Below are 27,947 nucleotides of genomic sequence, written 5' to 3' on the forward strand. Positions count from 1 at the left end.
AGCATGGTTACTGTAGAGCAGTGATGGCGAACCTTGGCACCCCAGATGTTTTGGAACTACATTTCCCATGATGCTCATGCATTCTGCAGTGTAGTTGAGCATCATGGGAAATGTAGTTTCAAAACATCTGGGGTGTCAAGGTTCGCCATTACTGCTGTAGAGGAACATATAGAAGATTGGGTCACATGGACATTTATTGCCTTTGTTTTGCTTTGCATTGACACTTTTATACATATTTATTGTGTATATATATATATATATATATATATATTCGTACTGCATGCTTGATTTGCATTTTTTGTATTGGTAGTGCTACACTTTTTATTGTACATACAATATATCTGGTGTCAAGATATAGTGTTAGCTGCTACATTTCCTAACGCTTTCTCCTAAGCGCTGATTTATTTTTATCACATGGAATATGCATACTTACAAGGTGGACCAATTTACCTATACAAAAATATCCATACCTGGAATTTAGCTTCAATCAGTTTTACATATATCTGTATCTATCAAAAAAAAAAAAAAAACTTTTATCAGAAAAATCTATTCTTGTACGTGTTGAGTGATGGCATTTTATTCAAGATGATTTCAATTTAAAGCTTCCTGTTTGGTGTGTAAACATTATTCTGCAAACACCGTTTTATTTATTCCACATCGGTCTGTTTCCCTGTAATTGGAACATTTGGTCTTAAAATACCAATATTGGTGAAGCATTAATCCATTCTGTGTTTGTTTTCTTCAGAGAAGATTGATCAATTCCCTTTTATCTAAAGCACCATGTGCGCATAGCATGAGGAATATAGAAAGTACGTCTGGTCTCCATAGCTCACACATAATCCATTGAATGATTGTTCTCCTTGCCTGTGGATATCGATCAGCCTTTGTTAAATGAATCTTTTGTCAGCGTTCCTTCGCTGTATATTTTGTGGATTAGGGTTTTTGCAGAGCTTGGAAAAAAATTGAAATGCATTGCTTTAAGCGTTCAAACTCAAACACTGGTATATCTTCTTATTAAACCCACGTAAGGCATAATAAAAGCAACTTTTTGTGTAAAGGACGGTGTTATTCACACGTTAGCCATCTGTCAGGAGATGTAAAGAATTCTTGTCGAAGGCGTCGATACTTTTTTTTTTGGCTGAAGATCTAAATCCCTAAGTCTTTGTAAAAATACAGATTTACCTTAATTAAGAGCAACTAATACCAATTACAGTGAGATATTGCTGTTTGTGCTGTAACCTTTGATATGCAGCATTCTGTGTACATTGTTTACAGGCATGAAAATGGTCACTGTCATTTTTTAAAATATGTCAGCTTCCAATTTTATATAGATAGTTTAGTAAGTAGTCATATAAATCTCAGCCAAACATTTAAAGTAGAACTCCAAGAAAAAATAAGCATTTAAAATCTGCTGGCATACAAGCAGTAAAGGGCAAGGAGGTGTATGCCTCCTCCTGGATTTCTCTCTTTTATATACAATTTACTGTTTCTCTAAAGCTGGCCATACGTCAATCTTTTTTTTTTTTTTGTTCAACCAGCAGGTTAAACAACACAAAATTACCCGATTCCTCCATCAATACACTTGATGTGGTTGGGGAAATCATTTCCTCAGTGCCATTATGTTCTGATGGCAGGGAGTGTTGCTGGCTATAGCCGTGGACACTGATCAATCAGGAAAAACCCAACAGGCTAGTTGTACAGAAGTTGATTGATAGATGAACTTCTGTACAACCAGCCTACCCATACAAGGATCAAAATTTGGCCAGTCCCTGCTTAACTAACCAAATTTCAATCCATGTATGGTCCTTTTAAGAGCCAATAGTATAGCTTTTGGTGCTTTGATAGGAGTGATACAGGTCTTCTACATAGCAGCTGCTCGGCCCTCCCCTTCACTCCCCTGCCCAGTCACAGAAAGCTTTGGATTTCACGTTCGGGATCACAGAATGCAAAGCATTCTCTGATTGGGCAAGGTAAGGGGAGGAGAGAGCAGCGCAGTTACAAACGATGCTCCGGTTGCTGTGTAGGACACATGTAGCTAAGGTGTCAGAGCGCCAGAAGTGAGTCAGTATATTGATAAACAAAAAGAGCGAGCTTCAGGAGGGGACATACACCTCATTGTGTGCCAGCAGATTTCAAAAACATCATATTTTACTCTCGCTGTGTTCATTCTTGTTTAGCCAATCAGGTTTAGTGAAAAAAAGATCTTTGAAGTGAACAAATGCTAAGTTTAAGATGAGTTATTTAGTAAATCAGCCACTAGGACTAATACATAATCACATACTGCTTCCCAAGATAAAATTAATGTTTTTGTGTTTATGGTTTAACCCCTTTTTGTAAATGACCTAGGTAGAGCTAATAAGTGTCTTCTTGCACCCCATTTTATATCAGCCTGACTCCCCATTAATATCTTCCTTACCTTGTAATTACTCTGACTTCTCAGTGATTGCACTAAATTTAAAGTGACTCTGTCAGGTTCTAACCTCCTTAGCTCCAGCATGCAATAAATGGAATAACCTTGGGGTGTCTATGTTACAAACAAATTGTCATTTTGGGGGTGTTTGTACCATCCTGGAATTTTCTTTGCCATTTTTTAAAACAGAAATTATATAGTAAATTTGTGGTATGTTTTACTTAGGGACATTTCCATAAGCTAGCTCTTGAATTCCTTCACACGGCACATAACAAGCAGATTTTGAACAAAGAAATCACATTGTGATTAGTAAATTATTCCTTACATATAATTAGGAAGAATACCTTTAGATACAAAACAAGCAACTACAGAAGAACAAAGTCACAGTTAGTAATGAGTAAGTTCACTGGTCCAAGCCTTAAGTTACAGCAAGCCAAGCTGCAGAAACTAGATGATCATTGCTGATTGATGAATTACATCAAAGGATAAATAAATCCATTGCACCTATACTTGTCCACATATGTGTCATTTACAGTAAAAAAAGGTGTACAGAACCATTTGGGATTTTCATTTAAATTAATTTTGGGACTGTGGTTTGGGATGCTTAGACTCCTGTGATTTTACCTGATAAGGAAGTACTAAACCTATATTTTTATTTGTTTTCTTGTATATATATTAGTGATTAACCGATTATCGGCAAAGCCTATATATCGAGGGCCGATATGCACTTTCCTTGATATATCGGATTTACCGATATTGCCGATATTTCGGGAAAGTGCATGTAGCGGGGTGATGCCTGCAGCTAGAGGCATCACCCGATACGGGTGTCCATAGCCGACGGTCGGCAGTCTTGTAATGACAACCGATGCGGCTGAGAAGCCGCTCGGCTGCCATTACAAGGAGCGGGAGGGGATGTCCCCCCCCCCCCCCCCTGCGGCTCGGCCGGGTCTCCTGTCCCACCAGGAGACCCAGGCATCCTACCTTCAAAGCCGCCGTCTGACCAGGTCTCCATCTGCACCGCCGCAGTCTGACCGGGTCTCCATTTCTTTGAATTTGGCGCCGAGTACCTGGAAGTAATTCAAAAACTTACAGCATTCAAAACAGCCAAACTTGGCGTTTTGAATGCTTTTAAGTGCAGAGGAGGGGTTTGGGGTCTTTTAGACCCCCAGATCCCTCCACCACTGTACCTGTAGACATTAAAAAAAAAAAAAATTAATGTCCGAAAATATTAGCCAATATCAGCCGATACCGATATCCGATGACCAAAACATCGATATCGGTATCAGCGGTAAAAAAACTATATTGGTCGATCACTAATATATATATAGTACCTTGTGTTTAAATATAAAACATCATAGAGGACAGGAAATCCTGCTGCACAGTCGTCATATGCCTGCTGTTTACAGCTCAGAGGAGATAAGTGGTGTCCCCTCTGGTCTGTGTGCACCCATAAACTAAGGGTCCATGGATTTAAAGTAAGGAAATAATTATGCAGATTGAAGTAGAGGCTCTATAACCCTAGTGCCCAACCTCATCTGGCCCTTTGATATATAATGTGCAGCCCTCGGACCTTAGCAGTTTGTAGTAGGAACATGGATTAGGGCAGTGGTTCTCAACTCCTGTCCTCAGGACCCACTAGCAGGCCAGATTTTAAGTATCACCTTGGGGAGATGCAGACTAGAATACTGCAATCACTAAGCAGCAAATTATATCACCTGTGATATATTTCAGTTATTTTGAAAGTCTGGCCTGTAAGTGGGTCCTGAGGACAGGAGTTAGGGTAATAGCATTGATCTCTACTAGCCTCATGTAACATGTTCCCAATTTCGTATTGTCTTCAACAGCATATCCCCAGCCAAAAATGTAGCATGTCCACATTCTCTGAGCCTCATTTCCTCCATTAGGTCTGCAGTTTCTGACCGTCGTCTCAAGCATTAAATATATTGAACATTATGTGTGGCCCTTTGGTGATGTCAGGGGCTGCATTTCAGGCCCCCTTTAGCTCATAAGTTGGCTACCACTGCTCTAAAATCTCCAGGCAGCACTACAGTTGCCCAGAATGAGCTTGTTATAGGTCCAATGGATCTAACTTCCTGTACCTAAATAGATTTTGAATGTCTGCCCAGTAATGCAAATCTCAGTGGTTGAGCAAGATAGTAATTTTTTAACCACTTTACCACCGGAGGATTTTGCTGTCTTACGTCCAGGCCACTTTTTGCGATTCGGCGCTGTGCGACTTTAACTGACAATTGCGCGGTCGTGCAACACTGTACCCAAACGAAATTTACATCCTTTTTTTCCCACAAACAGAGCTTTCTTTTGGTGGTATTTGATCACCTGTGCGATTTTTACTTTTTGCGCTATAAACAAAAAAATGGCGTTTATTTTGAAAAAATAACAATATTTTTCAAATTTTTTTATATGAAATTCCCCCCCAAAAAAAATGTAAAAATCAAATTTTTTTTAAATTTTTGCCCAATTTGTTTTCTGCTACCTATGTTTGGTAAAAAAAAATCACAATAAGCGTATTTTGATTGGTTTGCGCAAAAGTTATTGCGTTTACTAACTAAGGGAAAGATTTCTGTCATTTTTGGTGGTTTTTTTTAACGCGTAATGGCGGCGATCTGCGATTTTTTTTGCGGGACTGCGACATTGCGGCGGACAGATCGGACCCTTGACTGACATTTTTGACACTTTTGGGGGTACCAGTGACATTACTGCAGTAATCAGTGCTATATATATATGCACTGTTACTGTAAAAATGACACTGGCAGGGAAGGGGTTAACTTTATTGGAGAGGGAGGGGTTAATGTATGCCTGGTGCTTACTAACGTGTGTAGGGGGAGGTGTAACACAAGGACAGATCGCATGTTCAGCTATGCTGAACACTGCAATCTGCCACTCCTTGTCACTTAGGAGATCCACCCGCTCTGTTTACACAAGCGGGCGGATCTCCAAACTCGATTCCCTGACGAACGGGGAAGAGCAGCGGGGATCGCCGCCGCTCCTCCCCTGGCTCGACTCCCACTGTGACTGAAAACAGCGGGAGCGCGCCTCCGGCGGCGCGCGAGCACCGCCTACAGGGGGAGGAGTCCAGCGACGTAGGTCTACGTCTCTGGACGGAATCGAGCCACTTTGCCGCAGTACAGTCCCAGTGACTGGTCGGCAAGTGGTTAATGATATTTATATTGATGATATCTCATACAGTGAAATTCAATACTATACTAACGGCTCGATTCACAAAGCTAACAGACCAGGATAAGGATCCTTATTTTCAAAAATATGAGTTATTTTGATCTAATTAGAGAGATGAGAAAACAACAGTCACAAGGCTAAAATACAGACCCTCATCCTGGTGATCTGTTATCAACTTTAACAAGAACATCTGATCATGTGCTTTGTGTCATGTGTTACATATGTGGTTTATTCCTGTGCATGTTAAGTATTATCATGTTGTGTTTTATTACACTGACTATATTTTTTTCTTTCATGAAAGTTTTTCTGACTGAAGTAAAACTGTATGTTAAATATAATAAGTAAAACAATAAGCACATAAAAATACAAAAGTAATGTCAAAATGACTTTCAGAGAAATGTTCATTTAATAACTTAAAAGCAATACTCACTCGAAAGTTTCCCTTTTAACCACTTAAGCCCCGGAGGATTTGGCTGCTAAACGACCAGGGGGTATTTTGCGATTCGGCACTGCGTGACTTTAACAGACAATTGCGCGGTCGTGCGACGATGTACCTAAACGAATTTGGCGTCCTTTTTTTCCCACAAACAGAGCTTTCTTTTGGTGGTATTTGATCACCTGTGCGATTTTTTGATCACGCGCTATAAACAAAAAAAGAGCGTCAATTTTGCAAAAATAACAATATTTTTCACATTTTTTTATATGAAATTCCCCCAAAAAAAATGTAAAAATCAAAATTTTTTAACATTTTCGGCCAATTTGTTTTATGCTACCTATGTTTGGTAAAAAAAATCGCAAAAAGCGTATTTTTATTGGTTTGCGCAAAAGTTATCGCGTTTACTAACAAAGGGAAAGATTTCTGTCATTTTTGTTGGTTTTTTTTTTTAACGCGTAATGGCGGCGATCTGCGATTTTTTTGCGGTACTGCGACATTGGGGCGGACAGATCGGACCCTTGACTGACATTTTTGACACTTTTGGGGTTACCAGTGACATTTCTACAGTAATCAGTGCTATACATATGCACTGTTACTGTAAAAATACACTGGTAGTGAAGGGGTTAACTTTATTTGGGAGGGAGGGGCTGTGTGTGTCCCTAGGGGCGTGCTTTCTACTGTGATTGGCTGTGGCTTGAGCTGTAAGGACACTGATCAACGGATCTACATACTAGATCCGTGTGATCAGTGTCTTTACACCGAGGAGAATGACAGGCAGCTTGTTTACACAAGCTGCCTGACTTTCTCCCTCTCCCCCGCCGATCGCAGAGTGGCCGGCGGACATCGGGTCCGCCGGTCACAAGTGCAGGGGGGTCCGTGACCGCGCGGGAGCGCGCCGCCGGCGGCGCGCGCTCGCTCCCCAGACCCTCCCAGGCTAGTGACGTACCGCTACGTCACTCTGCCTGTGAGGGGCTGACCGCCGCAGTATATAGTCGTGCGGCGGTCGGCAAGCGGTTAAAGACAACTGATAGAGACCTCTCGTCATATACTAATACTATTCTTTTTTCTAAAATATTAAGTTGTCAGTAACCCTATGATATACTCTGCATTAAAAATATTTTTTTCATCTTCGTCAAACAACTAAATTTGGCCATAATGTTTTTTTAAACAGGAACATATATTTAAAGAGTATATTATGTATTTATTGTTCAGAGGTTTATGTGATTTCCAATGCATCATGGGATTCAATAAGGAAAACAGAATAAAAAAGTGCCTTACTTTACAATAAGTGCTTTTATGTTTTGTTTATTAGCTTGTACTAACCGTACTGTATGCACATGCAATATGTTTGATGTAAGCATATTTGACCACTTAGCAATCAAAGATCACTGTAAATAGCATTTAGCCAACTCTGCAGTAGGAGGTAATGGCAATACCAATGACAATCCATTGCAAAGGAAAGGCAACAGGAGGCAATAATCTAGTTTCTATTGTTTCTGCTCTGCTTGAAAAGTACCTATAGTCATTAGATGACCATTGGCATTTTGGCATTATTAGGAAAAAATCTGGATGTCTTAGAGATTGTTACAACCCATGAGAAATGATGAAGGCATCACCACTGGAAGGCAAATGGTTGCTTTGATTGATTTAGGTGCAATTGGGTGTTCCATTGTTCAAATATGTAAGCATACGAATAGCCTGGGTCTTGTGTCTATTTAGTCCGAATGCTGTATTGCCAGTACATTCCACTTTAAATTAAAGTGATTGTAAAATAATTTTTTTAAAAATAAAAAACATGTCATACTTACCTGCTACAGTCCTGATCCTCCTCTTCTGGGGTCCCCCAAGGCGCTCTGGGATCCTCCTTTTCTCTGTGTGCCACCATAGGAAGCCGCTTTCTAAGGTGGCACATGTGTGGACTTGATCCTGAGCCATGCTCAGCCTCACCCCTTGCTCCCTCGTATCAGGATTTGATTGACAACAGCAGGAGCCAATAGCTTCCGCTGCTCTCATTAAGTCCAGTGGTGAGGGAGAGAGTGGAGAGAGGTGCTGCTCTTGGACACAGCGCTGAATCGAGATCAGGCTCAGATAATTATTTGAGGGTGCTGGGGGGGAAACTGACAATAGAATGTTTTTTTACCCGAATGCAGAGAATACATTGAAGTAAAACAAAAAAAAAAAAAAGCTTCACCCTTTACAATCATTTAAAAAAAAAAAAACCTTAGGTTCAGTACTGTCTGAAGTGTGCCCAAAGTACATTGATTTTTAGATGCAAAAAGCACATTATAGCACATAATCAATGTTACCTAAATCAAGTAGGATTCATTTGAGTTTTAACTATCTTCTATAATATAGCTGGTTTTCATTTTTCTCTATGTTCATATAAACAACCTTATCACCATTTTCTAAATGGCCTTAAAAGCAATGTAAGCAAAAATAATAACTGGGGATTGTTATTTGGTTTGGTTCTTTTTACAAGGAGAAGACATTGTCGGGATCATTTAAGCAGAACTCATTCCAGTAAAATACAGTTTGGCAAAGCACACAAATGGGGCATATTTATAAAGCAGTGAATGTGACATGGGATTGCAGGATGCACGTTCCTTATCCCTTAAATAATCATACCATATAAATAACTTAGAATATAGCACAAACACAAATTTATTGGCAGAAAATGGCGAAGCACTTTATTGGCTTTAATTTAGAAACATACAAATTTTTACTAGATTATTTAAACAAATACTGAATACTTAAGACATACCAAAAAGCTTAGTCATCAGGAAGGATTCAATCGGAACTGAAACATAATTGTATGATGACAAAAGGCTTGGATTGTTTTTTTTTGTTTTTTTATCAAAATGTGTAATGTAATGTAATGTATAGGTGGCTAAATTCTGAAATCTGCATTATATGAAAAACTCAATACTGAATACTAAAGAACTGGAAAACCCTCTGGCAAAAGAATGAGCAAGTGGACATACCTGTAATTCAATCAATAATGTTATATATGCTTTGTAAATAACATTGGTGTAAAATAAATTAAGGAAAAAGCTGTAGCACTGTATTAACAAATATATTTTATTTACATATGTATTTTTTTATTATTTTTTAGGATACCTTTTCGAACATGCCGCTTACTATCTCAAATGAATTTGACTGGCCTCAGTTCTCCATGGGCACTGGATTTGAGAATTCCACAATTGGGTAAGACAATTATATCTAAGACATCATGTGGTGATATCATAACTGTGTGAGCATATTTTTCCCCAATCACTCTTTGTTCATAAACACGTAAAGGCAGAAAAATAGTAGAAATATATTTTTACCGAACAATATTTGTTTAACCTGTATCATATATAATACTTATCACATTAAAATAACCTCTACACAGAAACTGCAATTTCAGATAGCTATGCCTGCACTGGCTTTTCAAATAAAAAGGAGCTTTGGATCGGGGAATCATAAATGCAGTGTCTCTGTGTATTTAATATACATCAATACTAAAAATTCAGTGCCTCGGGCATCGAGAGCGCAAAGGAAGTATTAAAGCAGCATACAGAATTTAGGCATTTGTTGGGAGGTAGGGAGTGAAGTAACAGTGTTTTCTTTATTTAGCATTATAAGATTTATTATATAACACTTTCTTACAGGAGCCACATGGAACCCATCTGCAGGCCTGTCAACACTTTGTTGTTTCCTCATAAATATGTATAGTTATCGTTATTCATAGCTTTTAATTTTGTAATGGGATTTTAAAAGATAGTTTCTAATACTGTAAAACTCTCAATTATTATAATGTTTTGGAAGCAATTACTAAAGTAGTTAGAGAAGGGGCTATTAATTCAAACAAGGGCCCCCTACTTAGGGCTATTAGTATATGCCATCACCTCCATAACATCATTAACATGGGAAAAAAATATTACTCAGTACAGAGAAACAAACATATTGCTTCAATGCAGAACTATAGTGATCACATTAATTGCACTACACAATAACATGAGGTTAGATAAGGCCAACTCAGTGACTTTTGTACAGTACCCCTATGGGATGTGGAAATCTCTATCTATTGCTGCCATTCTTGTTGAGCTTTCTAATGCCATTGGGTTGTTAGAAGTTTCCCATACGCACAGAAAGGATACGTGGAGGCTTATGGTGTGTTTACAAAGAGTCTCAGCTATGTAATGACTGTATTACTTTAAAATCACCAGTAAAATCTTGAAAAATAACAGCGGGGATCTGAAATTCGGAATCTGATAATGGCTTTGGAACAATACAGACTATTCTTAGGGCAAACAATATTGTACTGTGTGGCTATGACATCTATGACCTAAGACTCAATTCATATTTCCCATAACAATACTTATTTTTTACAATGAGATCCAAGAAAGAAAAAAATATGATCTTTATGGCAAATAACATATTCATATTCAGAATACTTTTTTAATTTATTATATGTACTAAAGAATAATGAATTGAGCCTGCAGTCACAGAATTGCAGTATATTGAAGTTAGCGTACATTCCTGTCATTCTAGTTAGGCTTAAAATTGATAACTCTAATTGGTGGTTTAAATACTGTATACATAAATGTTTATGTAGCACCCTACAGGTAGGTGCTAGGTAAATGCATAGTAGGCCTTGTCTTCCTAACAGCAAGGCCATGTTTCTTTTTGCTAGGTAGGTTGTCATGGTTTCCAAGTGTGTCTCCTGAGAGGGGAGTCTCCCCACTGACTCTACCAGAGGCTTCAGATAGGGCAGTGGAGGAAACCCAATCAGAGATACATTCAGACTTGTATCTACCCCAGAAGGCAGATTCTGCCACAGAGGATTCTGGGAGGGGGTATAAGTCTGAAGGGGGCGCATGACTCAGTGTCTTTGGCGGGAACGGAGTCCCAGGAGGGAGAGAACGGCTGTCTCTCCTCCTGTCTGAGGAAGCGGATATCTTGGGGTATCACCTGAGAATCCAGAGAGTGCTGAGTGGAGCTGAGGGGATCTGGTGTGCCCAGAAGCAGCGGGGAGCGAGAGGGGTCTAGTCCCAGGAAAGCCTACACAGGTCGTGAGTACTGAGGATTGCCCCTGGGGGTCTACCTGAAGTGTTAGAGGAGACCACTCCGGAAGAGGTTCTGGGATCCAGTGTCAGCTAGCTGTAAAAGGGGGTACCTAGGTTGAGGACCCTGAAGTAACAGAGGGGGTACAAAAATCAGTGGACCCTGAAGAGCTAAAAGTGTAAATGGTGCGCCTGCAGTTTGGGCCCTGAATTGTGCAGATTACCAGTTGAGAGTTGCAGCCATACAGGAATTCACAACAAGCTACCTCAAGCCAGTGCAAGGCAGGAGGGAGTGTTCAGTGACTTTGCAGTGCAGCAGTGTTAGCAGTTCAATACTCCACAGTCCTGAATCATCTGGACTCAAAGTCGAGGATTCAGCACTTCTTTCAAGTTACAGTGTGTTCTAAGCGTCAGTGAGCGTTGGCTAGCGTCGGCTGGCGTCAAGGCAGCGTTGACAGACATTTTTCTGGATAAAGTCCCAAGTTGTACTTAGTTGATCCTAAAGGAGTATCCCACTCATTCCTTTCTTCCATCCGCTTAATTACAATAAAACAACAAAACAAAGATGCCGGAGTTGTCAATGTCTCGGTTCACACACCCAGGGCCGCAGCTCACATGGGCTGGAGAGGTAACCGGTAACAATGGCAGACCCACATCAGGCTCAATGCCTGGAAAACCTGCTACATTTATTTGATATATTCCATACTTTATAAAGAGATCCCATATTTCATGACCCATTACACAGGATCTGTGCATAGTTTCCAATGGCTTTCTCTTTTGTTTTTCATTTTCCTAACTGAGCTCTGTATATTACAGAGGATGGACACACTCATTATATCTGAAGTTAAGAAAACGAAACCGATGCAACCACAGGGATTACCAGAACATATCCAGAAATGGTATACATTTTTCTCTACTGAAGTATTTTAAATAACTGCAAATAAGATATAAAAAACAAACCAGCTTCTAATACATCAGTAAGCATGCAGCAAACGACAAGGGACTAGTAGGCCTGTGTAACCACAGGACTATATAGAAAATAATTTGCACAAAAAAGTTAAAACCAGTTCCTATTTGGGAAAATATAAGAATTTAACCACTTAAGAACCAATCCTATTTCTGAGACTTGTTGCTTACAAGTTAAAAACAGTATTTTTTGCTAGAAAATTACTTAGAACCCCCAAACATTATATATATTTTTTTAGCAAAGACTCTGGAGAATAAAATAGCGGTCGGGAAAAAATACACTTCACTAAATAAAAAAAAAAACTAAACTGTAAAGTTATATTTGTACATTGTGAAAGATGATGTCACGCCGAGTAAATAGATACCTAACATGTTACGGTTTAAAATTGCGCACACTCGTGGAATGGAACAAACTACAGTACTTAAAAATCTCCATAGGTGACACTTTAAAAATGTTTAACGGTTACCAGTTTAGAGTTACAGAGGAGGCCTTTTATTAGAATTATTGCTCTTGCTCTGACAATCGCGGTGATACCTCATATGTGGGATTTGAACACCGTTTACATTTGCGGGCATGACATACCTATACATTTTTTTTTTCTTTTTTCTTTTTTTCACTGTCCCTTTAATAAAAAGTAAATTTGATCACTTTTATTGCTGTCACAAGGAATGTAAACATCCCTTGTGACAGTAATAGGCAGTGACAGGTACTCTTTATGGAGGGATCTGGGGTCTAAAACCCCAAATCCCTCCGTTGCAGTTACAAGTATTCAAAACCTCAAAATCTGCATTTTTGAATAATGTTATTTTTTTTTAAATGTGTGCCATTGGCAGCCAAGTAAATCGGAAGTGACATTATGACGTCACTTCTGGGTTACTACATGGAGGACCCGATCAAAGCCGAATCCGGCTTTATTCAGGACTCCAGCTATCTAGCGGACGTGCCGGCTGGTCGATCGAGCCTCCCTCCTGCTCCCTGTGATAACAGCCAAGCGGCTGCTGAGCCGCATTGGTTGTTATCACTAGAAAGCCGACCGCTGGCTCTAAAAAAACGGTGCAACCCCTTCTTCAAGCCGACATACAGGTACGTCGGTTGGAGGGAAGTGGTTGAAGTGGTGCTAGGCTTCAAAATTAAAAGAATATTAAAACTAAATAAAGCATAGCAAACAGTAATATTACATGTGTCTGATCTCTGAAAAACGTGAATAATAAAAAATAAATGATCTTCTGAGTTTGTACTCAAAGTGCCAGGGCTGTAACAAATTTCTCATCAAGGTGTGCAAAAAACCACAAATAAAAATAATATTCTTATGTCTTATCACAATCCAACAATAATATATGATGAGAAGTTTTTTTGGAGCACTGGCACTTTGAGTACAAACTCAGTAGATCATTTATTAACATTATTCACATTATTCAATATCTACTTGGAGAGATTAGACACATGTAATATTACTGTTTGCCATTCTTTATGCAGTTTTCTTATTCTTATCATTTTGAAATATAGCGCCATTTCAAATTTGTAAACAGCTGAATATTAGGTGTGGGGACACATTGTTAAGTTATGAGCAGCTGCTTCCAATTTCTTATATTAAGTGGTAGCGCATAGAATTCTATACCTACATATAAGAATTTAACGTATATAACAGACACTCCCAGCTTTTTTGGAGTTATATATTCCATTTATTATGTATTCACAATATCTTCTGTTTCTTAACAGGTGGTTCAGCAGGCAATTTAAAGAATTATTTAAAAAGGTAATTCTACTTAAAATGAAAAAAAAAAAAAAAAAAAAAAGCTACATGTGTTTGTGTTACATGATACCACTAAATGGCACCCCAATAAACCTGGCAGACATGCTTTGCTGCACAGCACTTAGAGGTTTAGGATCTGGCTTTTATGTTTGGCAGAGGTGCTTGGATCACAAAATTAGCAGAGCAAGCTGTATTACATATCCTCTGGCAGGTAAACAGTTGCCATATGCAGTGCATTCGGAAAGTATTCACAGCAGTTTACTTTTTCCACATTATGTTATGTTACAGCCTTATTCCAAAATGGATTAAATTCAATAGTTTCCTCAAAATTCTACAAACAATACCCCATAATGACAACATAAAAGAGGTTTGTTTACATTTTTGCAAATTTAATAAAAATAACAATGGAAAACAAATCCCATTTAGTCCCCGTTCACACTGGGGCAACCTGTCAGGCGACCTGGTCGCCTGACAGGTCGCCGTAGATCGCCTGCCATAGAGAAGCTCTGGACCCGTTCTAATAGGAGCGACACAAGTCGCTCCGACTTAGAAAAAGGGCCCGGAGCTTCTTTGGGGCGACCTGGAGCGACCTGCATTGACTTCAATGTTATGAAGTCCGTGCCGGCCGCTCCGAGGTCCTGTGCGAGCTGCGCGCCGCGACTTGTGAGGTCGCCCCGGCAAGTCGGATCGCCCCAATGTGAATGGGTCTTACAGAAGTATTCAGAGCCATTGCTCAATACTTTGTTGAAACACCTTTGGCACTAATTACAGCCTCAAGTCTTTTTAAGTATGATGCTACAAGCATGGCACATCTATTTTTGGGTGTTTTTTTCTATTCTTCTTTTCAGAACCATTCCACCTCCATCAGGTTGGATGGGGAACCTCAGTGCACAACCATTTTCAGATCTCTCCAGAGATGTTCAATGGCTAGGCCACTCAAGGGCATTCACAGAGTTCTCCTATAGCCACTCCTTTGTTATCTTGGCTGTGTGTTTAGGGTTGTTGTTCTGTTGGAAGATAAACCTTCGCCCCGGTCTGAGGTTCAGAGCGCTCTGGAGCAGGTTTTCATCAAGCATGTCTCTGTACATTGCTGCATTTATTTTTCCCTCAATCCTGACTAGTCTTCCAGTTCCTGCCACTGAAAAACATTCCCACAACATGATGCTTCCACCACCATGCTTCACTGTAGGGATGGTATTGGCCCGGTGATGAGTGGTGCTTGGTTTCCTCCAGACATGACGCTTGCCATTCATGCCAAAGAGTTCAATCTTAGTTTCATCAAACCAGAATTTTGTTTCTCATGGTCAGAGTCCTTCAGGTACCTTTTGGCAAACCCCAGGTGGGCTGTCATGTGCCTTTTACTGAGGAGTGGCTTTCGTCTGGCCAATCTACCATACAGGCCTGATTGGTGGCGTGCTGCAGAGATGGTTGTTCTTCTGGAAGGTTCTCCTCTCTCCATAGAGAAATGCTGGAGCTCTATCAGATTGACCATTGGGTTCTTGGTCACATCCCTGACTAAGGCCCTTCTCCTCTGAATGCTCGGTTTGGCCAGGCAGCCGACTCTAGGAAGGATCCTAGTGGTTCCAAACATCTTCCATTTACGAATGATGGAGGCCACCGTGCTCGTTGGGACCTTCAATGCTGCAAAAATGTTTCTGTACCCTTCCCCAGATCTGTGCCTCGATACAATCCTGTTTCAGAGGTCTACAGACAATTCCTTGGACTTCATGGCTTGGTTTGTTCTCTGACATGCACTGTTAACTGTGGGGCCTTATATAGGCAGGTGAGTGTCTTTCCAAATCATGTCCAATTAACTGAATTTACCACAGGTGGACTCCAATCAAGTTGTAGAAACATCCCAAGGATGATCAGTGGCAACAGGATGCACCTTAGCTCAATTATGAGTGTCATGGCAAAGGCTGTGAATACTTATGAACATGGGACTTTTTTTTTTGTTTTTTATTTTTACTAAATTTGCAACGATTTCAAACAAACTTCTTTCACGTTGACATGATGGGGTGTTGTTTGTAGAATTTTGAGGAAAATAATGAATGTAATCCATTTTGGAATAAGGCTGTAAAATAACAAAATGTGCAAAAAGTGAAGCGCTGTGAATACTTTCCGGATGCATTGTATGGTTCCACCTGTGTGTTTAGCTGCCTGCTTTGAGTTCAGATTTAATTTAATCTACATAAAATGTATTGAGATGACTTCCAGGGAGGGGAGTGTGTAAATGACAAGACTTTCTGGGGTTAAGACACTGTACATTATTCTGGCACTATAAAACCAGAAATAATAAAAATACACTATTCACAATGGACATGATTAAAAGTTTTTTTTTGGGAGGAGGGATGATCGCAGTCTCGTTACCTGTGGGGGCTAAGCCTCTAGCCCAATAGCAGCAAGTAGGTGAAGCGGAATTTAATCGACGATCCTACAAGGCCGAGCAGAGAGTACCCCACAAGGACCAAATGGCTTGGATAGATAAAAGTGGCTCTCAACGTCCTAGCTGTGAAGCAGAGACACCCCTAAGGGCTAAAGTCGATACTACACTTGATCTTAGCCAAAAGGCCGAGAAGCTATCATGGTTTGATGTTTAATACCAGGCACCTGAGTTATAATCTGCTGCATTTAGTAGACATAACTCTGTGTTGGAGCCAGAAGTAAGCAATAGGCCTCGTGTAACAAAGGTGGCAACAACAAAGATTATTATGAATGTATACTGGACAGCCATTGAAATATCTAGTGAATATTTAAAATTAACAGACACACCAAGAACAGTTTTGATAAAAAGCATAAAACAAAACCTCACTGGACATCAAAATACATAAAGTTCCTTACACATAAAATTTACCATAAACATTACACAAAATACCACGACTTAAACATACACTCCTATTCCCAATATCCCAAAATATCACATAATACTTTGGTAGTTGAATGTCGACAGCTTACACTGGATAGCTGGAGGAACAGGACAATAAGAAATCCTGGCTGCATGCTTGGTCATTGGCCACAGTTCCAAAAAACAAACTTCTCAAAATGAACCTCCCTTTCCCCCATGCTAGAGACTCTATTTGAAGTCCTGTAGACCAGAGACCACCAACAGGATGTAAATATTCCTGCTGACCAACCACAGGTTGTTTTGTGAGTGATGTCAGAAAGACATGGTTGCGCTTCCCCCCAAAACCACATGATCAATTGGATATGCGGCAGCCATCTTTACACACAACGTCAAAGCTCACCAAATCACCTGTGGGTGAGAGATATTATTACACATGTATGGGAACATTTGTCATGAATCAGTTAAAAAATATCCACAACTGATACACCTAGGCAAAAAATAATTTCTCATTAATTGAATCATATTTCCTAAGAAGGAATTGGGTCCAGCACGTACACCTAAAGCCTTCATTTTATAAAGTATGTAGTAACTAGGAGTAATTAAATTGGCATCGTGAGTGGAATGTAAACACAGTCAGAGGCCTTCACATACCTCATATAGCATATTGTGCACCCTATGGGTCCCAAACCTGGGGTGCTATAATATTTAAATCTTAATTTTTGTAGAACGAAAAAAGCCCCATCTATTACCTTCCCAAATTTTGCAGATCATCACTTGACTTTCTCTGAAAAAAAAACAAGATTTGATTATTAGAACATTCTGAGCTTTGGGACTTTCAGGGCACTCAGCAAGCTAAGCTATGCCAGGTACTTTTAATTATTGAAAGGTTTACCTTTAATAGGTACCCAAGGCAGCAATTAAAACTCATCTGCAAATTGCAAATGCAAGCCAGAAAACATTACAACAATCCCTAACTTTAAATCTGAGCTTTAATCTCCTGCAATTAAACATTTTGTACTGCCTTTTCATATGATTTTCACATGCTCCAATATGTGGCTGCTGTGTTTTTTGATTGTGTGAACCAGTAAACATGCAGGCCTACTGTATATTGCCATAGCTTCTTGATTTTCGAAAAAAAAAAAAAAAAAAAAAAAAACAGGATTTGGGGATACAGACATCTATCTATAGGGAATTAGCTAGCTGGAGAAGAGTCTGCACAAAAAGAGTGTCAGGATTAACAATACACCCATCAGATCCCACCACCAGTAAACACATTGGTCTTTCTCAGGGAGAACCCCCACATTGGTCTCTCCCCTGTATTCCATTCCCAGTACACACACATCATTCTCCAGTATCCATACAAACAGTGAGATGATCCCTCTAGTACACAGGGTGCGCTAGTCAGCTTTATACATGTAGAGTATGTGCATTAACCTAGCAGTGACCAGTCTGCAATATATGTGCAGTAACCAGACTGAAGTTGCTACAGATGTTAACCTAATCTCCCAGCTTTTAGGCATTGTATGTGATCTGCTTCAAGAGCATGAGCATCAACCAACGTTGTGACCTGTCCCCAGCAAGTTTCAGTTTAAGTAACCTCCCTACAATTTTCATAGCATGCATTGCTGCTTACACAATCCCATCTATACCAGTGGCCTCTAAACTGTGGCCCAGGGGCCGGATGCGGCCCTTTGCTTGCTTTTATCTGGCCCTTGAGGCATTATTCCCGCCACTCTCAGCAACAGTGGGGCATAGTTCCTGCCGCTGACCCTGACAACAAGGGCACTATTCCTCCCACTGATACCAATGACAGGGCACTATAGCTTCCACTGACACCAATGATGGAGCACAAATCCTCCCACTGACACCAATGATGGAGCACAAATCCTCCCACTGACACCAATGATGGGGCACTATTCCTCCCACTGATACCAATGACAGGGCACTATAGCTCCCACTGACACCAATGATGGAGCACAAATCCTCCCACTGACACCAATGACAGGACACTATTCCTCCCACTGATACCAATGACAGGGCACTATAGCTCCCACTGACACGAATGATGGAGCACAAATCCTCCCACTGACACCAATGATGGGGCACTATTCATGCTAGTGACCCCCTAATACCAAAGAGGGGAAACTGTTTACTTACAGTGACACTAGGACATTATCAACTTCGCTGGCCACAGTCTGGCCCCTCTAAAGTTTGACGGACAGTAAACTGACCCTTAGTTTAGAAAGTTTGATATGAAAAAGAAAAAGAAAGTTTGGAGACCCTTGATCTATACTGTTCTGGAATAAGCTTCTTCAGTTTTCCTGAACACGGATTTCAATTCCTGTTTCCTATCTGCAAAGCCCTCCATGTGAAGTTTAGCTGCAAGTAATACAGTATATTATAGTGCATGCATTACATTTTCAAAGATATGCCATTACATAGCGTTGTCATAAAATGCCAATAAATGTCGTCATATAAATACCATTTAGATTGTCAGCTTGTAATTCTTATTCTTATATCCATCTAAAGTTTCCTCCATATAATTTTCTTTATGGGTTATCAAACCCAAGTGTGATAGTTTCCGCCTTTTTGAAAAAAATCAATCTGTAGTTCAGGTGCGTTAACCCCCTATCACCCATTCCTCTGCTTATATATGATAACCCCTCAAAGCCCAGGTCTTAGCTCATGTGCATTATCTCCCCAGTGCTCAGTCCCCTGGCATGTATGTTACCCTCTCAGCAGCCAGTACTTAGCGCATGTAGGTTACCTGCTTAGCATACAGTTAGCAAAGTATGTGCTTTAACCACTTAGCACCTAGCTTTCTGCTTATGTCTTCAGGTTCCCGGTATGTGTAGTTATCCTTTAGCAGCCAGCATACAAACTATCCCCTCCATGCACAGTGCATTTGCGTTAACCTCTCAGCACCCTTTCTCCAGTGCATGTGCAACAATCCCTTATGTTTATTCAGTGCACTACACCAAATATTTGCCTAATCTCCACTGACTCAGGTCCAGTGCAAATCCCAGCTATACTACCCTGTTTAAACAATGTTGAGCAACAAAGCCCTGGCCTATCTTTCGCACGCCCAGCACTACTCCCCCGGTTCCTTGACTCCACGGGTACAGTCACTGCTTATAACCCAAATACATTTCTGTGTCTCCTTTTCAAACTCCATTGCCACCAGTTCCACTGACACACTCCTTCTGTTTAAGTATAAATATCCTCTCTACAATATTCATAGTAGGCATTGCTACCATCTATACTATTCTGGAATACCCTTCTTCCATTTTCCTGGACACTGATTTCAATCCCTATTTCTGCTTTGCAAAGCCCTTCCTGTGAAGAACTCAGTTCCCATTCTGCTGCTCTATAATTACCTATTGTAAATGGGTTCCACGTGCATTTTAGGGCACATTTCTCTGCTGTTCTGCTGAAAATGCCCACTATCATACTAATTACACTCCTTTCTTGCACATATTGGCATATTGCCCACTGTCATGCCTTATACACTCTTGTCCTGCACCTAATGCCCACTATCATACTCTCTGTACTTCTCTCCTACTTAGGTTTCCTTCTGTAGTACTCTCTGTGCTCTTCTCCTGCACATATTTCCTGCTGTCATACACTGTAATCTCCTGCTGAAAATGTTGCCCCCGGCATACCCTTCATACTCCTGTCTTGCATATACTGCTTACTGTTAGACCTTCTGCGTTCATCCCCTGCACATACTGATTGCTGCCATACCTTTGACTCTCTTGCAATGCATATACTGCCCTCTAGACACTTCTGTTCATTATATCCACAACCTTTTCAATTCTAGAATTAGCACACTTTTGCTAGTACATATAATACAACGCAGAGGGGTTTCCAGAGCACTATGAGTTATCTAAAGAGACAGCAAAGCAGAGCAACTTGATTTTTAACTTCCTTTGTCTAACATCAGAGTTACAGTATCTCACTAAAGTGAGTACACCCCTCACATTTTTGTAAATATTTTATTATATTTTTTCATGTAACAACACTAAAGAAATGACACTTTGCTACAATGTAAATAGTAAGTGTACAGCTTGTATAATAGTGTAAATTTGCTGTCTCCTCAAAATAACTCAACACACAGCCATTAATGTCTAAACTGCTGGCAACAAAAGTGAGTACACCCCTAAGTGAAAATGTCCAAATTGGGCCCAAAGTGTCAATATTTTGTGTGGTCACCATTATCTTCCAGCCCTGTCTTAACCCTCATGAGCATGGGGTTAACCAGAGCTTCACTGGTTGCCACTGGAGTCCTCTTCCACTACTCCATGATGACATCATGGAGCTGGTGGATGTTAGAGACCTTGTGCTCCTCCACCTTCTGTTTGAGGATGCCCCACAGATGCTCAATAGGGTTTAGGTTTGGAGACATGCTTGGCCAGTACATCATCTTTACCCTCAACTTCGTTAACAAGGAAGTGGTCATCTTGGAAGTGGTGTTTGGGGTCGTTATCATGTTGGAATACTGCCCTGCGGCCCAGTCTCCGAAGGGAGGGGATCATGCTCTGCTTCAGTATGTCACAGTACATGTTAGCATTCATGGTTCCCTCAATGAACTGTAGCTCCCGGTGCAAGCAGCACTCATGATGCCCCAGACCATGACACTTCCACCACAATGCTTGAATGTAGGCAAGACACACTTGTCTTTGTACTCCTCACCTGGTTGCCGCCACACACGCTTGACACCATCTGAACCAAATAAGTTTATCTTGGTCTCATCAGACCACAGGACATGGTTCCAGTAATCCATGTCCTTAGTCTGCTTTTCTTCAGCAAATGCTCTGCGGGCTTTCTTGTGCATTATCTTTAGATGAGGCTTCCTTCTGGTAGGACAGCCATGCTGACCAATTAGATGCCGTGTATGGTTTGAGCACTGAAAGGCTGACCCCCAACCCCTTCAACCTCTGTAGCAATGCTGGCAGCACTCATACGTCTATTTCCCAAAGACAACCTCTGGATATGACGCTGAGCACGTGCACTCAATTTCTTTGGTTGACCATGGCGAGGCCTTTTCTGAGTGGAACCTGTCCTGTTAAACTGCTGTATGGTCTTGGCCACCTTGCTGCAGCTCAGTTTCAGGGTCTTGGCAATCTTCTTATAGTCTAGGCCATCTTTATGTGGAGCAACAATTCTTTTTTTCAGATCCTCAGAGATTTCTTTCCCTTGAGCTGCCATGTTGAACCTCATGTGACCAGTATGAGAGAGTGAGAGTATAGCACGAAATTTAACACACCTGCTCCCCATTCACACCTGAGACCTTGTAACACTAATGAGGCACATGACACCGGGGAGGGAAAATGGCTAATTGGGATTTGGAATTGGATTTTTTCACTTAGGGGTGTACTCAATTTTGAAGCCAGCATTTTAGACATTAATGGCTGTATGTTGAGTTATTTTGAGGGGACAGAAAATTTACACTGTTATACAAGCTGTACACTCACTACTTTACAAAATGTGAGGGGTGTACTCACTTTTGTTAGATACTGTATCTGTCTGATAAGGGAAAGGAAAGGACAGAAGGAAAATTAAGTAATGCACATAGCCAAAGTTTAGCTGCAAGTAATACTGTATATTATTATAGTGCATGCATTACGTATTCAAAGATATGCTGTTATATAATGTTGCCATAATATGCCAATAAATGGCTTCTAATAAATATTATTTAGATTGTCAGCTTGAAATTCGAATTCCTATATCCATCTAAAGCTTGCTTCATAAAACTTTATTTGGGTTATCAAACCCAAGTGTGATAATCCCCCCACTTTTGGCCAAAAATCTAAACTGGGAGAGATGGACAAGGTTTGATAGCTGTACTGATTTTACCCACCTCACACAGCCTTGATGTCACATTATTCTCCCATTTATTTAATTGTACTTAGCAGTATTAAACCCAAAAGCAAACATTTATTATATTACAGCTCACCGGTTCTTAGATATGATGGCTGCATTTGTTTTCTTTTTTAGGTTTTCTTCTATTTTCATCTGGTGATCCAGCCAGTAACTCTGTTTTTCAAAAGCTCAAGCTCTCAAGCAGAATGTATCAGTTTACAGGATAGAGACAAAACATTTAACACCGGCAGTGGTGATTACATTGATCAGCTTTTATTTATTATTATTTATGTAAAACCTTTATCCTTTATCCTAAAAGGGACTAAACTGTTTGCTGTAAATGATATTAAGTGTGACCTTGAGTTTGGGTTCAACTTGCTAGTGTATTTAAATCTGCTAGTACATTTAACACTCCCCCACAGACTGACAATACTGCTATCTGCTGTGCCTCCTGTGCTCATTTATCCAGATTGGGGGCACTATAATACAAGAGGAGTGTTACTGGCCAGATCACCTGGAGAAAACAAAAGGAAAAAAGCCTAAAAAAAAGAAACGGATGCAGCCACAACATCCAAGGATTGGAAAGCTGCAAGATAATACATTTTTGGTTTTTGGTTTAATACCACCTTACCATTGTTTTTCATTTTGTATTTCAGTTTGGCACGGAATCAAGAAATTGACAAACCTGTGGTTGTTTTTTACGAATTGATTGGCAATGACGTCTGCAATAAGTAAGTTTCATACAAAGAATATAACTGCCTATTCATGAAACTGCAAGGTAAAGGGATATAAGCAATCATACAGTCATTCACAAGGCTCCATTTGCTGTAATTTTAACAGTTACAAGTAGAGGAAATGAAACAGTTCACAAGCTCAAAGGATAAAGGCAAAGCCCTATAAATAACCTACACAAACCATGGAAGTAGCTGGCATGATTGAATAAGGTGATCCGCAAAGCATTGTACAATGAATACATAATCAAAAGGAACATTTAGAGCAGGAAGCTAGCCAACTGATATGTCTCTTTTCCAAGCACTACATAAGTATTTCAATTTTCTATAATAGACACATCTCTATGGATAGAACAGCAGACAATGAGGCATATTCTTCAAATATAAGACCACCATTCAAACAACTGGATGTTACCGAGAGGGTTGGTCGCAGCAGACACTAAGGACCTCAGTGTACTTATTATAATGGTATTGCAAAATATGGCACCATTAAAGTATAACTAAAGGCAAAACTTTTTTTTTTTTTTAGTGTCGGATAGAGTTGAGAAGGATTAGAACACGTCCGTTTTTATTGCTGTCTGTGTCCCCATTAAGGAGATTCATCCTCTCTATTTGTCCTGTTTATGATTATCATTGAAAGTGAAAGTAAAACAAAAAATCACAATTTTTGGGTTGTCCCCAGAAAAGTAATGGAGGGGGGAATCTTCCAATGGGGACACTAGTTCTGGTGACTTGGGGTCCCCAAGGAATTCCCTTAATTTGCAGGGATTTCCTCTCACTTCCTGTTTGGCTATGGGGCAGGAAATTAAGGTAAATCTACCCAATGGGACACAAATGGCAAAAAAAAATCTGACAGGGGTTATAACCCTCCCTTACTCTATCCAAAATGAAAAAAAAATTAAAGTTTGCCTATAGTTCTACTTTAAGGCAGTTCTAGATGTGGTTTCTGATGCACACTCCTGCTGCCAGTGCATTAAATAGAATAACAATGGACATAAAAAGCCTTCTGAAGAGAAATGATTACACTAGGTAAAATTATTCATCAGATTAGCATCTTGGGAACAGAGAAAATCCCTGCAGGTTATATAATTATAATTATGTCACTAAAGACATTGCAAAATGACACAATAGTGATATACAGCATATAGCTTCTGTCTGTTGTAGACCATCTGCAGCTCTCAGTACCACCCAAGTTTAGGGATCATCAGTATCATGAATCACATTCTACATAAACTTCTCAGGTGCATAAACTATCATCACTTGGATGACCGTGTTAAAATCTGGTTCCAAAAGTAATTTACAGTTTGGAGAAACACCCCAGCCTTGTTATAATAGATATAGACAATAAAGGGAAAAACTATATCTGAATAGGGATTTAAAAGCATACACAAAAATAGCTTAGATGTCACACTCATGATGGTGACAGTTCTCACCATTCACCAGTTTCAGAGTTCTAACCATTAACCGGTCTCTCTCATTGCTGCCTGTTATAAATTAAGCCTATTATTATGTTAAGATAAGAATATAAGATGTAACCATGGCATCTTCATATGTATTTTGGAAATCCAATATTCTAGTACAATTTGTTTATAGTTTGATATTTGAAAGACTTTTTCTAATTATGTTGGGTACTGCCATGATCTTATCAGGCACTCAAGCACCAAATGGCTTTATTCTGCTTACTACGTTTTGTACACATATTATATTATTTGATATTATTACAGAATAGTGAGAAAACAACCATAGATAGTGGAACAAATGCAAAACCGAACAGATAATTGTTGTACAGTAGATACAGGTTTAAGAATCAGAAACTATAACTGCCTTGTGAAGTTCACAACACTACTCCCAATAGATAAAACAGTCCTCAAACAGTTTAGGAGACATCCTACTGCAGTGTGGGTGGTCTGGTATACATGCAGATGAATCAAAAAACTCTTTTTTTTTTTTACTTTTTTTTAAAGGTAATATTTTACTGAGTTTAAAAAATAAAATCTACAACAAATTAACATACTGTAGCTATACAACATTGTACACCAGAGAGAATATTCCATTACAGGAAAGTTATATTATCCAATCATTCAATCGTCTGTACAATATCAATGTGCCATAAATAAAGATATATAAATAGAAGTAATGGCAAATTTGCCATTGTTAAAAGAAAAAAAAAAAAAAAAGGAAAAAACAATATACACAAAAGGTATAAAAACATGAAGAAAACAAAACACTTGGGTAATTATTACCACACCAATGAAATGTGAATGCAATCCACACTATCCATCTACATGAATAACTTAATGTTCATCATCTTTTTCTATAGTACAGTAGTAGAGAAGTTACTGAGCAGACTTCTATGTCACCAGAAACCAAAGTGAGCCAGCCGGCCCAAATCTTTCCAAACTTTTTGGGGCAATCCCTAGAAGAATACGTAAGCTTCTATAGCGGTAATGTTCCATTGATTAAGTCAACCCAGAAATGAAGACTAGGGGTAAGGGTCTTTCCACTTAAGGGCCAAGGCTTTTTTGGCATAGAAAAACACCAACTGTATGAGAGTCTTCTGTGAGTTGCTCAAATCTTCTTTGGCAAAATCCCCCAGAAGACATCTCTCAAGGGAGCAAATATTTGGGAGAGCCAATTTCTCCTCTAGAAATTTAGGAATGGCCGACCAAAAATTCCTGACTCTGGGTCAAGCCCAGAGCATATGGAAGTAGTCTCCTGAGACAGTCTGACAACCGGGCAATCCTGGGGAGTCCCTTCTACCCATTTTATATAAATGAGAGGGGTATAGTAAATTCTGCAAAAGTATTGGAACTGTATTAGTTTATATCTAGCAGATATAACCCTAGAAAGTTGTCAAAGAATCAACTATAGCCACCCAGGCCCTTTATCAGTCAAGGAAGGGATATCAGCCTTCCACTGTCCAAAAACCTTTTCCATCCTCAAAGAAGCAGAAGTTAGTAGAAATAAATAATATCTTGAAATAAATTTTGAATGATTCGCCTCAAATAGAAGAGCCTCCAATTTAGAAGGTTGTAGGGATACCTCCATCAACCCAAACTGTGCCGCCACTGTGTGGCATAGTTGTGAAAAAAAAAATGTTGGGGATCCAAAATTCCTGTTGTAGGGCCCTAAATGTCCTAAATGTAGAGTCAGAAAACAAGTGGTGGGCGTATTTAATACCATATCTGGCCCAGCGAGTCCCATCTGGGATTTTTTAGAGTTTAGCTGTTGGGGGTTGCACCATAAGGGAGCATTAGGAGAGTTCTCTGAGGTTCCACCTGTTCTATGATTACACATATGAAAGATTTTATGGGACAATTGAAGGATGTCAGCCCCTCCTATAGGATAGTAGCCACCAATGCAATACTCAGGGTAGGAAAGAACCACCAATGAATATGTGTTAATTGGGCCTCCAGGTAGTAACATTTAAGGTTAGACAGGGCTAGACCTCTGCTCCCAGCAGATACAGAGTGTCAAGTGAAAATCTAGAAGGTTTGGGTCCCTAGAGAAAGGAGGTAAGCAACGTATGTATTTCCAAAAAATTCCTCTTTGTAATATAGACAGATGCATGCCAGAGTATATATATATATATATATAAAAACCTTATGAGATTAAGAAAAAAAAAAAAACTCAGGTGGTGTTGTAGGATGGATGGGTTTAACTTACTTATATTACAATGAACAGTGGCATTATTTGGACAAAAAGTTCATGTGGTCCAATCACGTTGCTGCATACTTCTCAACAACTTCTAAAAACTGGTGCCTTCCTCAACCTTCAGCAGATCTGGAAACATCAGTCAATTCAACTGGTACCCACATTGAATAAAAAATGAAATGGCGCCTCCGATAAAACTTTCTAAAAATTTTATCAAGCAGCTGCCATCAATTTTGGTGTGTACCAAAAAATGCATAAAAATCGTGTGTTGAGGTGCTAGCTGTTAAACCAATATGTATCCACAAAAAATCAACATAAACACCAAATATATGAAAATAAAACAGTTCAGTGCTGTTGATAGCAATAAGTAAATATCCTGTAATAAATTACAGCAGTGACAGTCCTTTGTGCAATTTCTATAATTAGTGCTCCATGCTCTTCTTATTAAAAAGTGCTCCTCTTTATAAATGTTCTCCTCCACCTAATAAGGGGAGCCACTCACCAGATGCCTTTGGGCCACCAGGACCCTCACAGCTTATATGGAATTCCTTGATGTTGGTATGGGCTCAGCATACATCCAGTGTCACCAGCATGGATATCCCAAAATGAAAAAACAATACCAGATAATCGTGTAATACGTTTATTTATAAAAAAAAAAAAAATCCCATAAAAACCTTAGCCAGTAAATTCACACTTTCTTGTGCCATACAGCGGCCCCCACTATAGATCGCCTGATCAGTATGTAATCCTCGCCGCTCATGACTAGTGCCAGCGTGCATTCCACCTGAGTCGGACGTGACGAAACCGGAAGTATCACCGCTACAAATACCTCAATGCATATCACTGGAAGGTGTCATCAGGAAGTTTTCAGGACTTTGTAGTATAAGCAATCTTGAAAGATAATCCTAAACCAAAGAGTGACACCCAGTGATTTGCTATGATCCACTTCATCAACACATAGAAGAAAGCTTAAATCCTGCACTCACTATTGCAAAACATCTTCAACAGTAAAATTGCTCTATTAAACACAGGTACAGAAAGTCAAATGT

General features: G+C 39.7%; 1 protein-coding gene across 1 annotated transcript in view; it reads left to right on the forward strand.

The window, feature by feature from the left end:
• The window catches only part of AOAH (acyloxyacyl hydrolase), a 209,397-nt gene that overhangs the window by 163,408 nt on the left and 18,042 nt on the right, over positions 1–27,947 (forward strand). The window contains exons 12-15 of the mRNA XM_082259508.1: positions 9,154–9,245; positions 11,903–11,985; positions 13,773–13,809; positions 23,170–23,244. Coding sequence (XP_082115634.1) covers positions 9,154–9,245; positions 11,903–11,985; positions 13,773–13,809; positions 23,170–23,244 — 287 coding nt within the window. The remainder of the gene's footprint in view (positions 1–9,153; positions 9,246–11,902; positions 11,986–13,772; positions 13,810–23,169; positions 23,245–27,947) is intronic.

The sequence above is a fragment of the Pelophylax lessonae genome (assembly GCF_965119305.1).
Source record: "Pelophylax lessonae genome assembly, chromosome: 5".
NCBI classification, from domain to species: domain Eukaryota; kingdom Metazoa; phylum Chordata; class Amphibia; order Anura; family Ranidae; genus Pelophylax; species Pelophylax lessonae.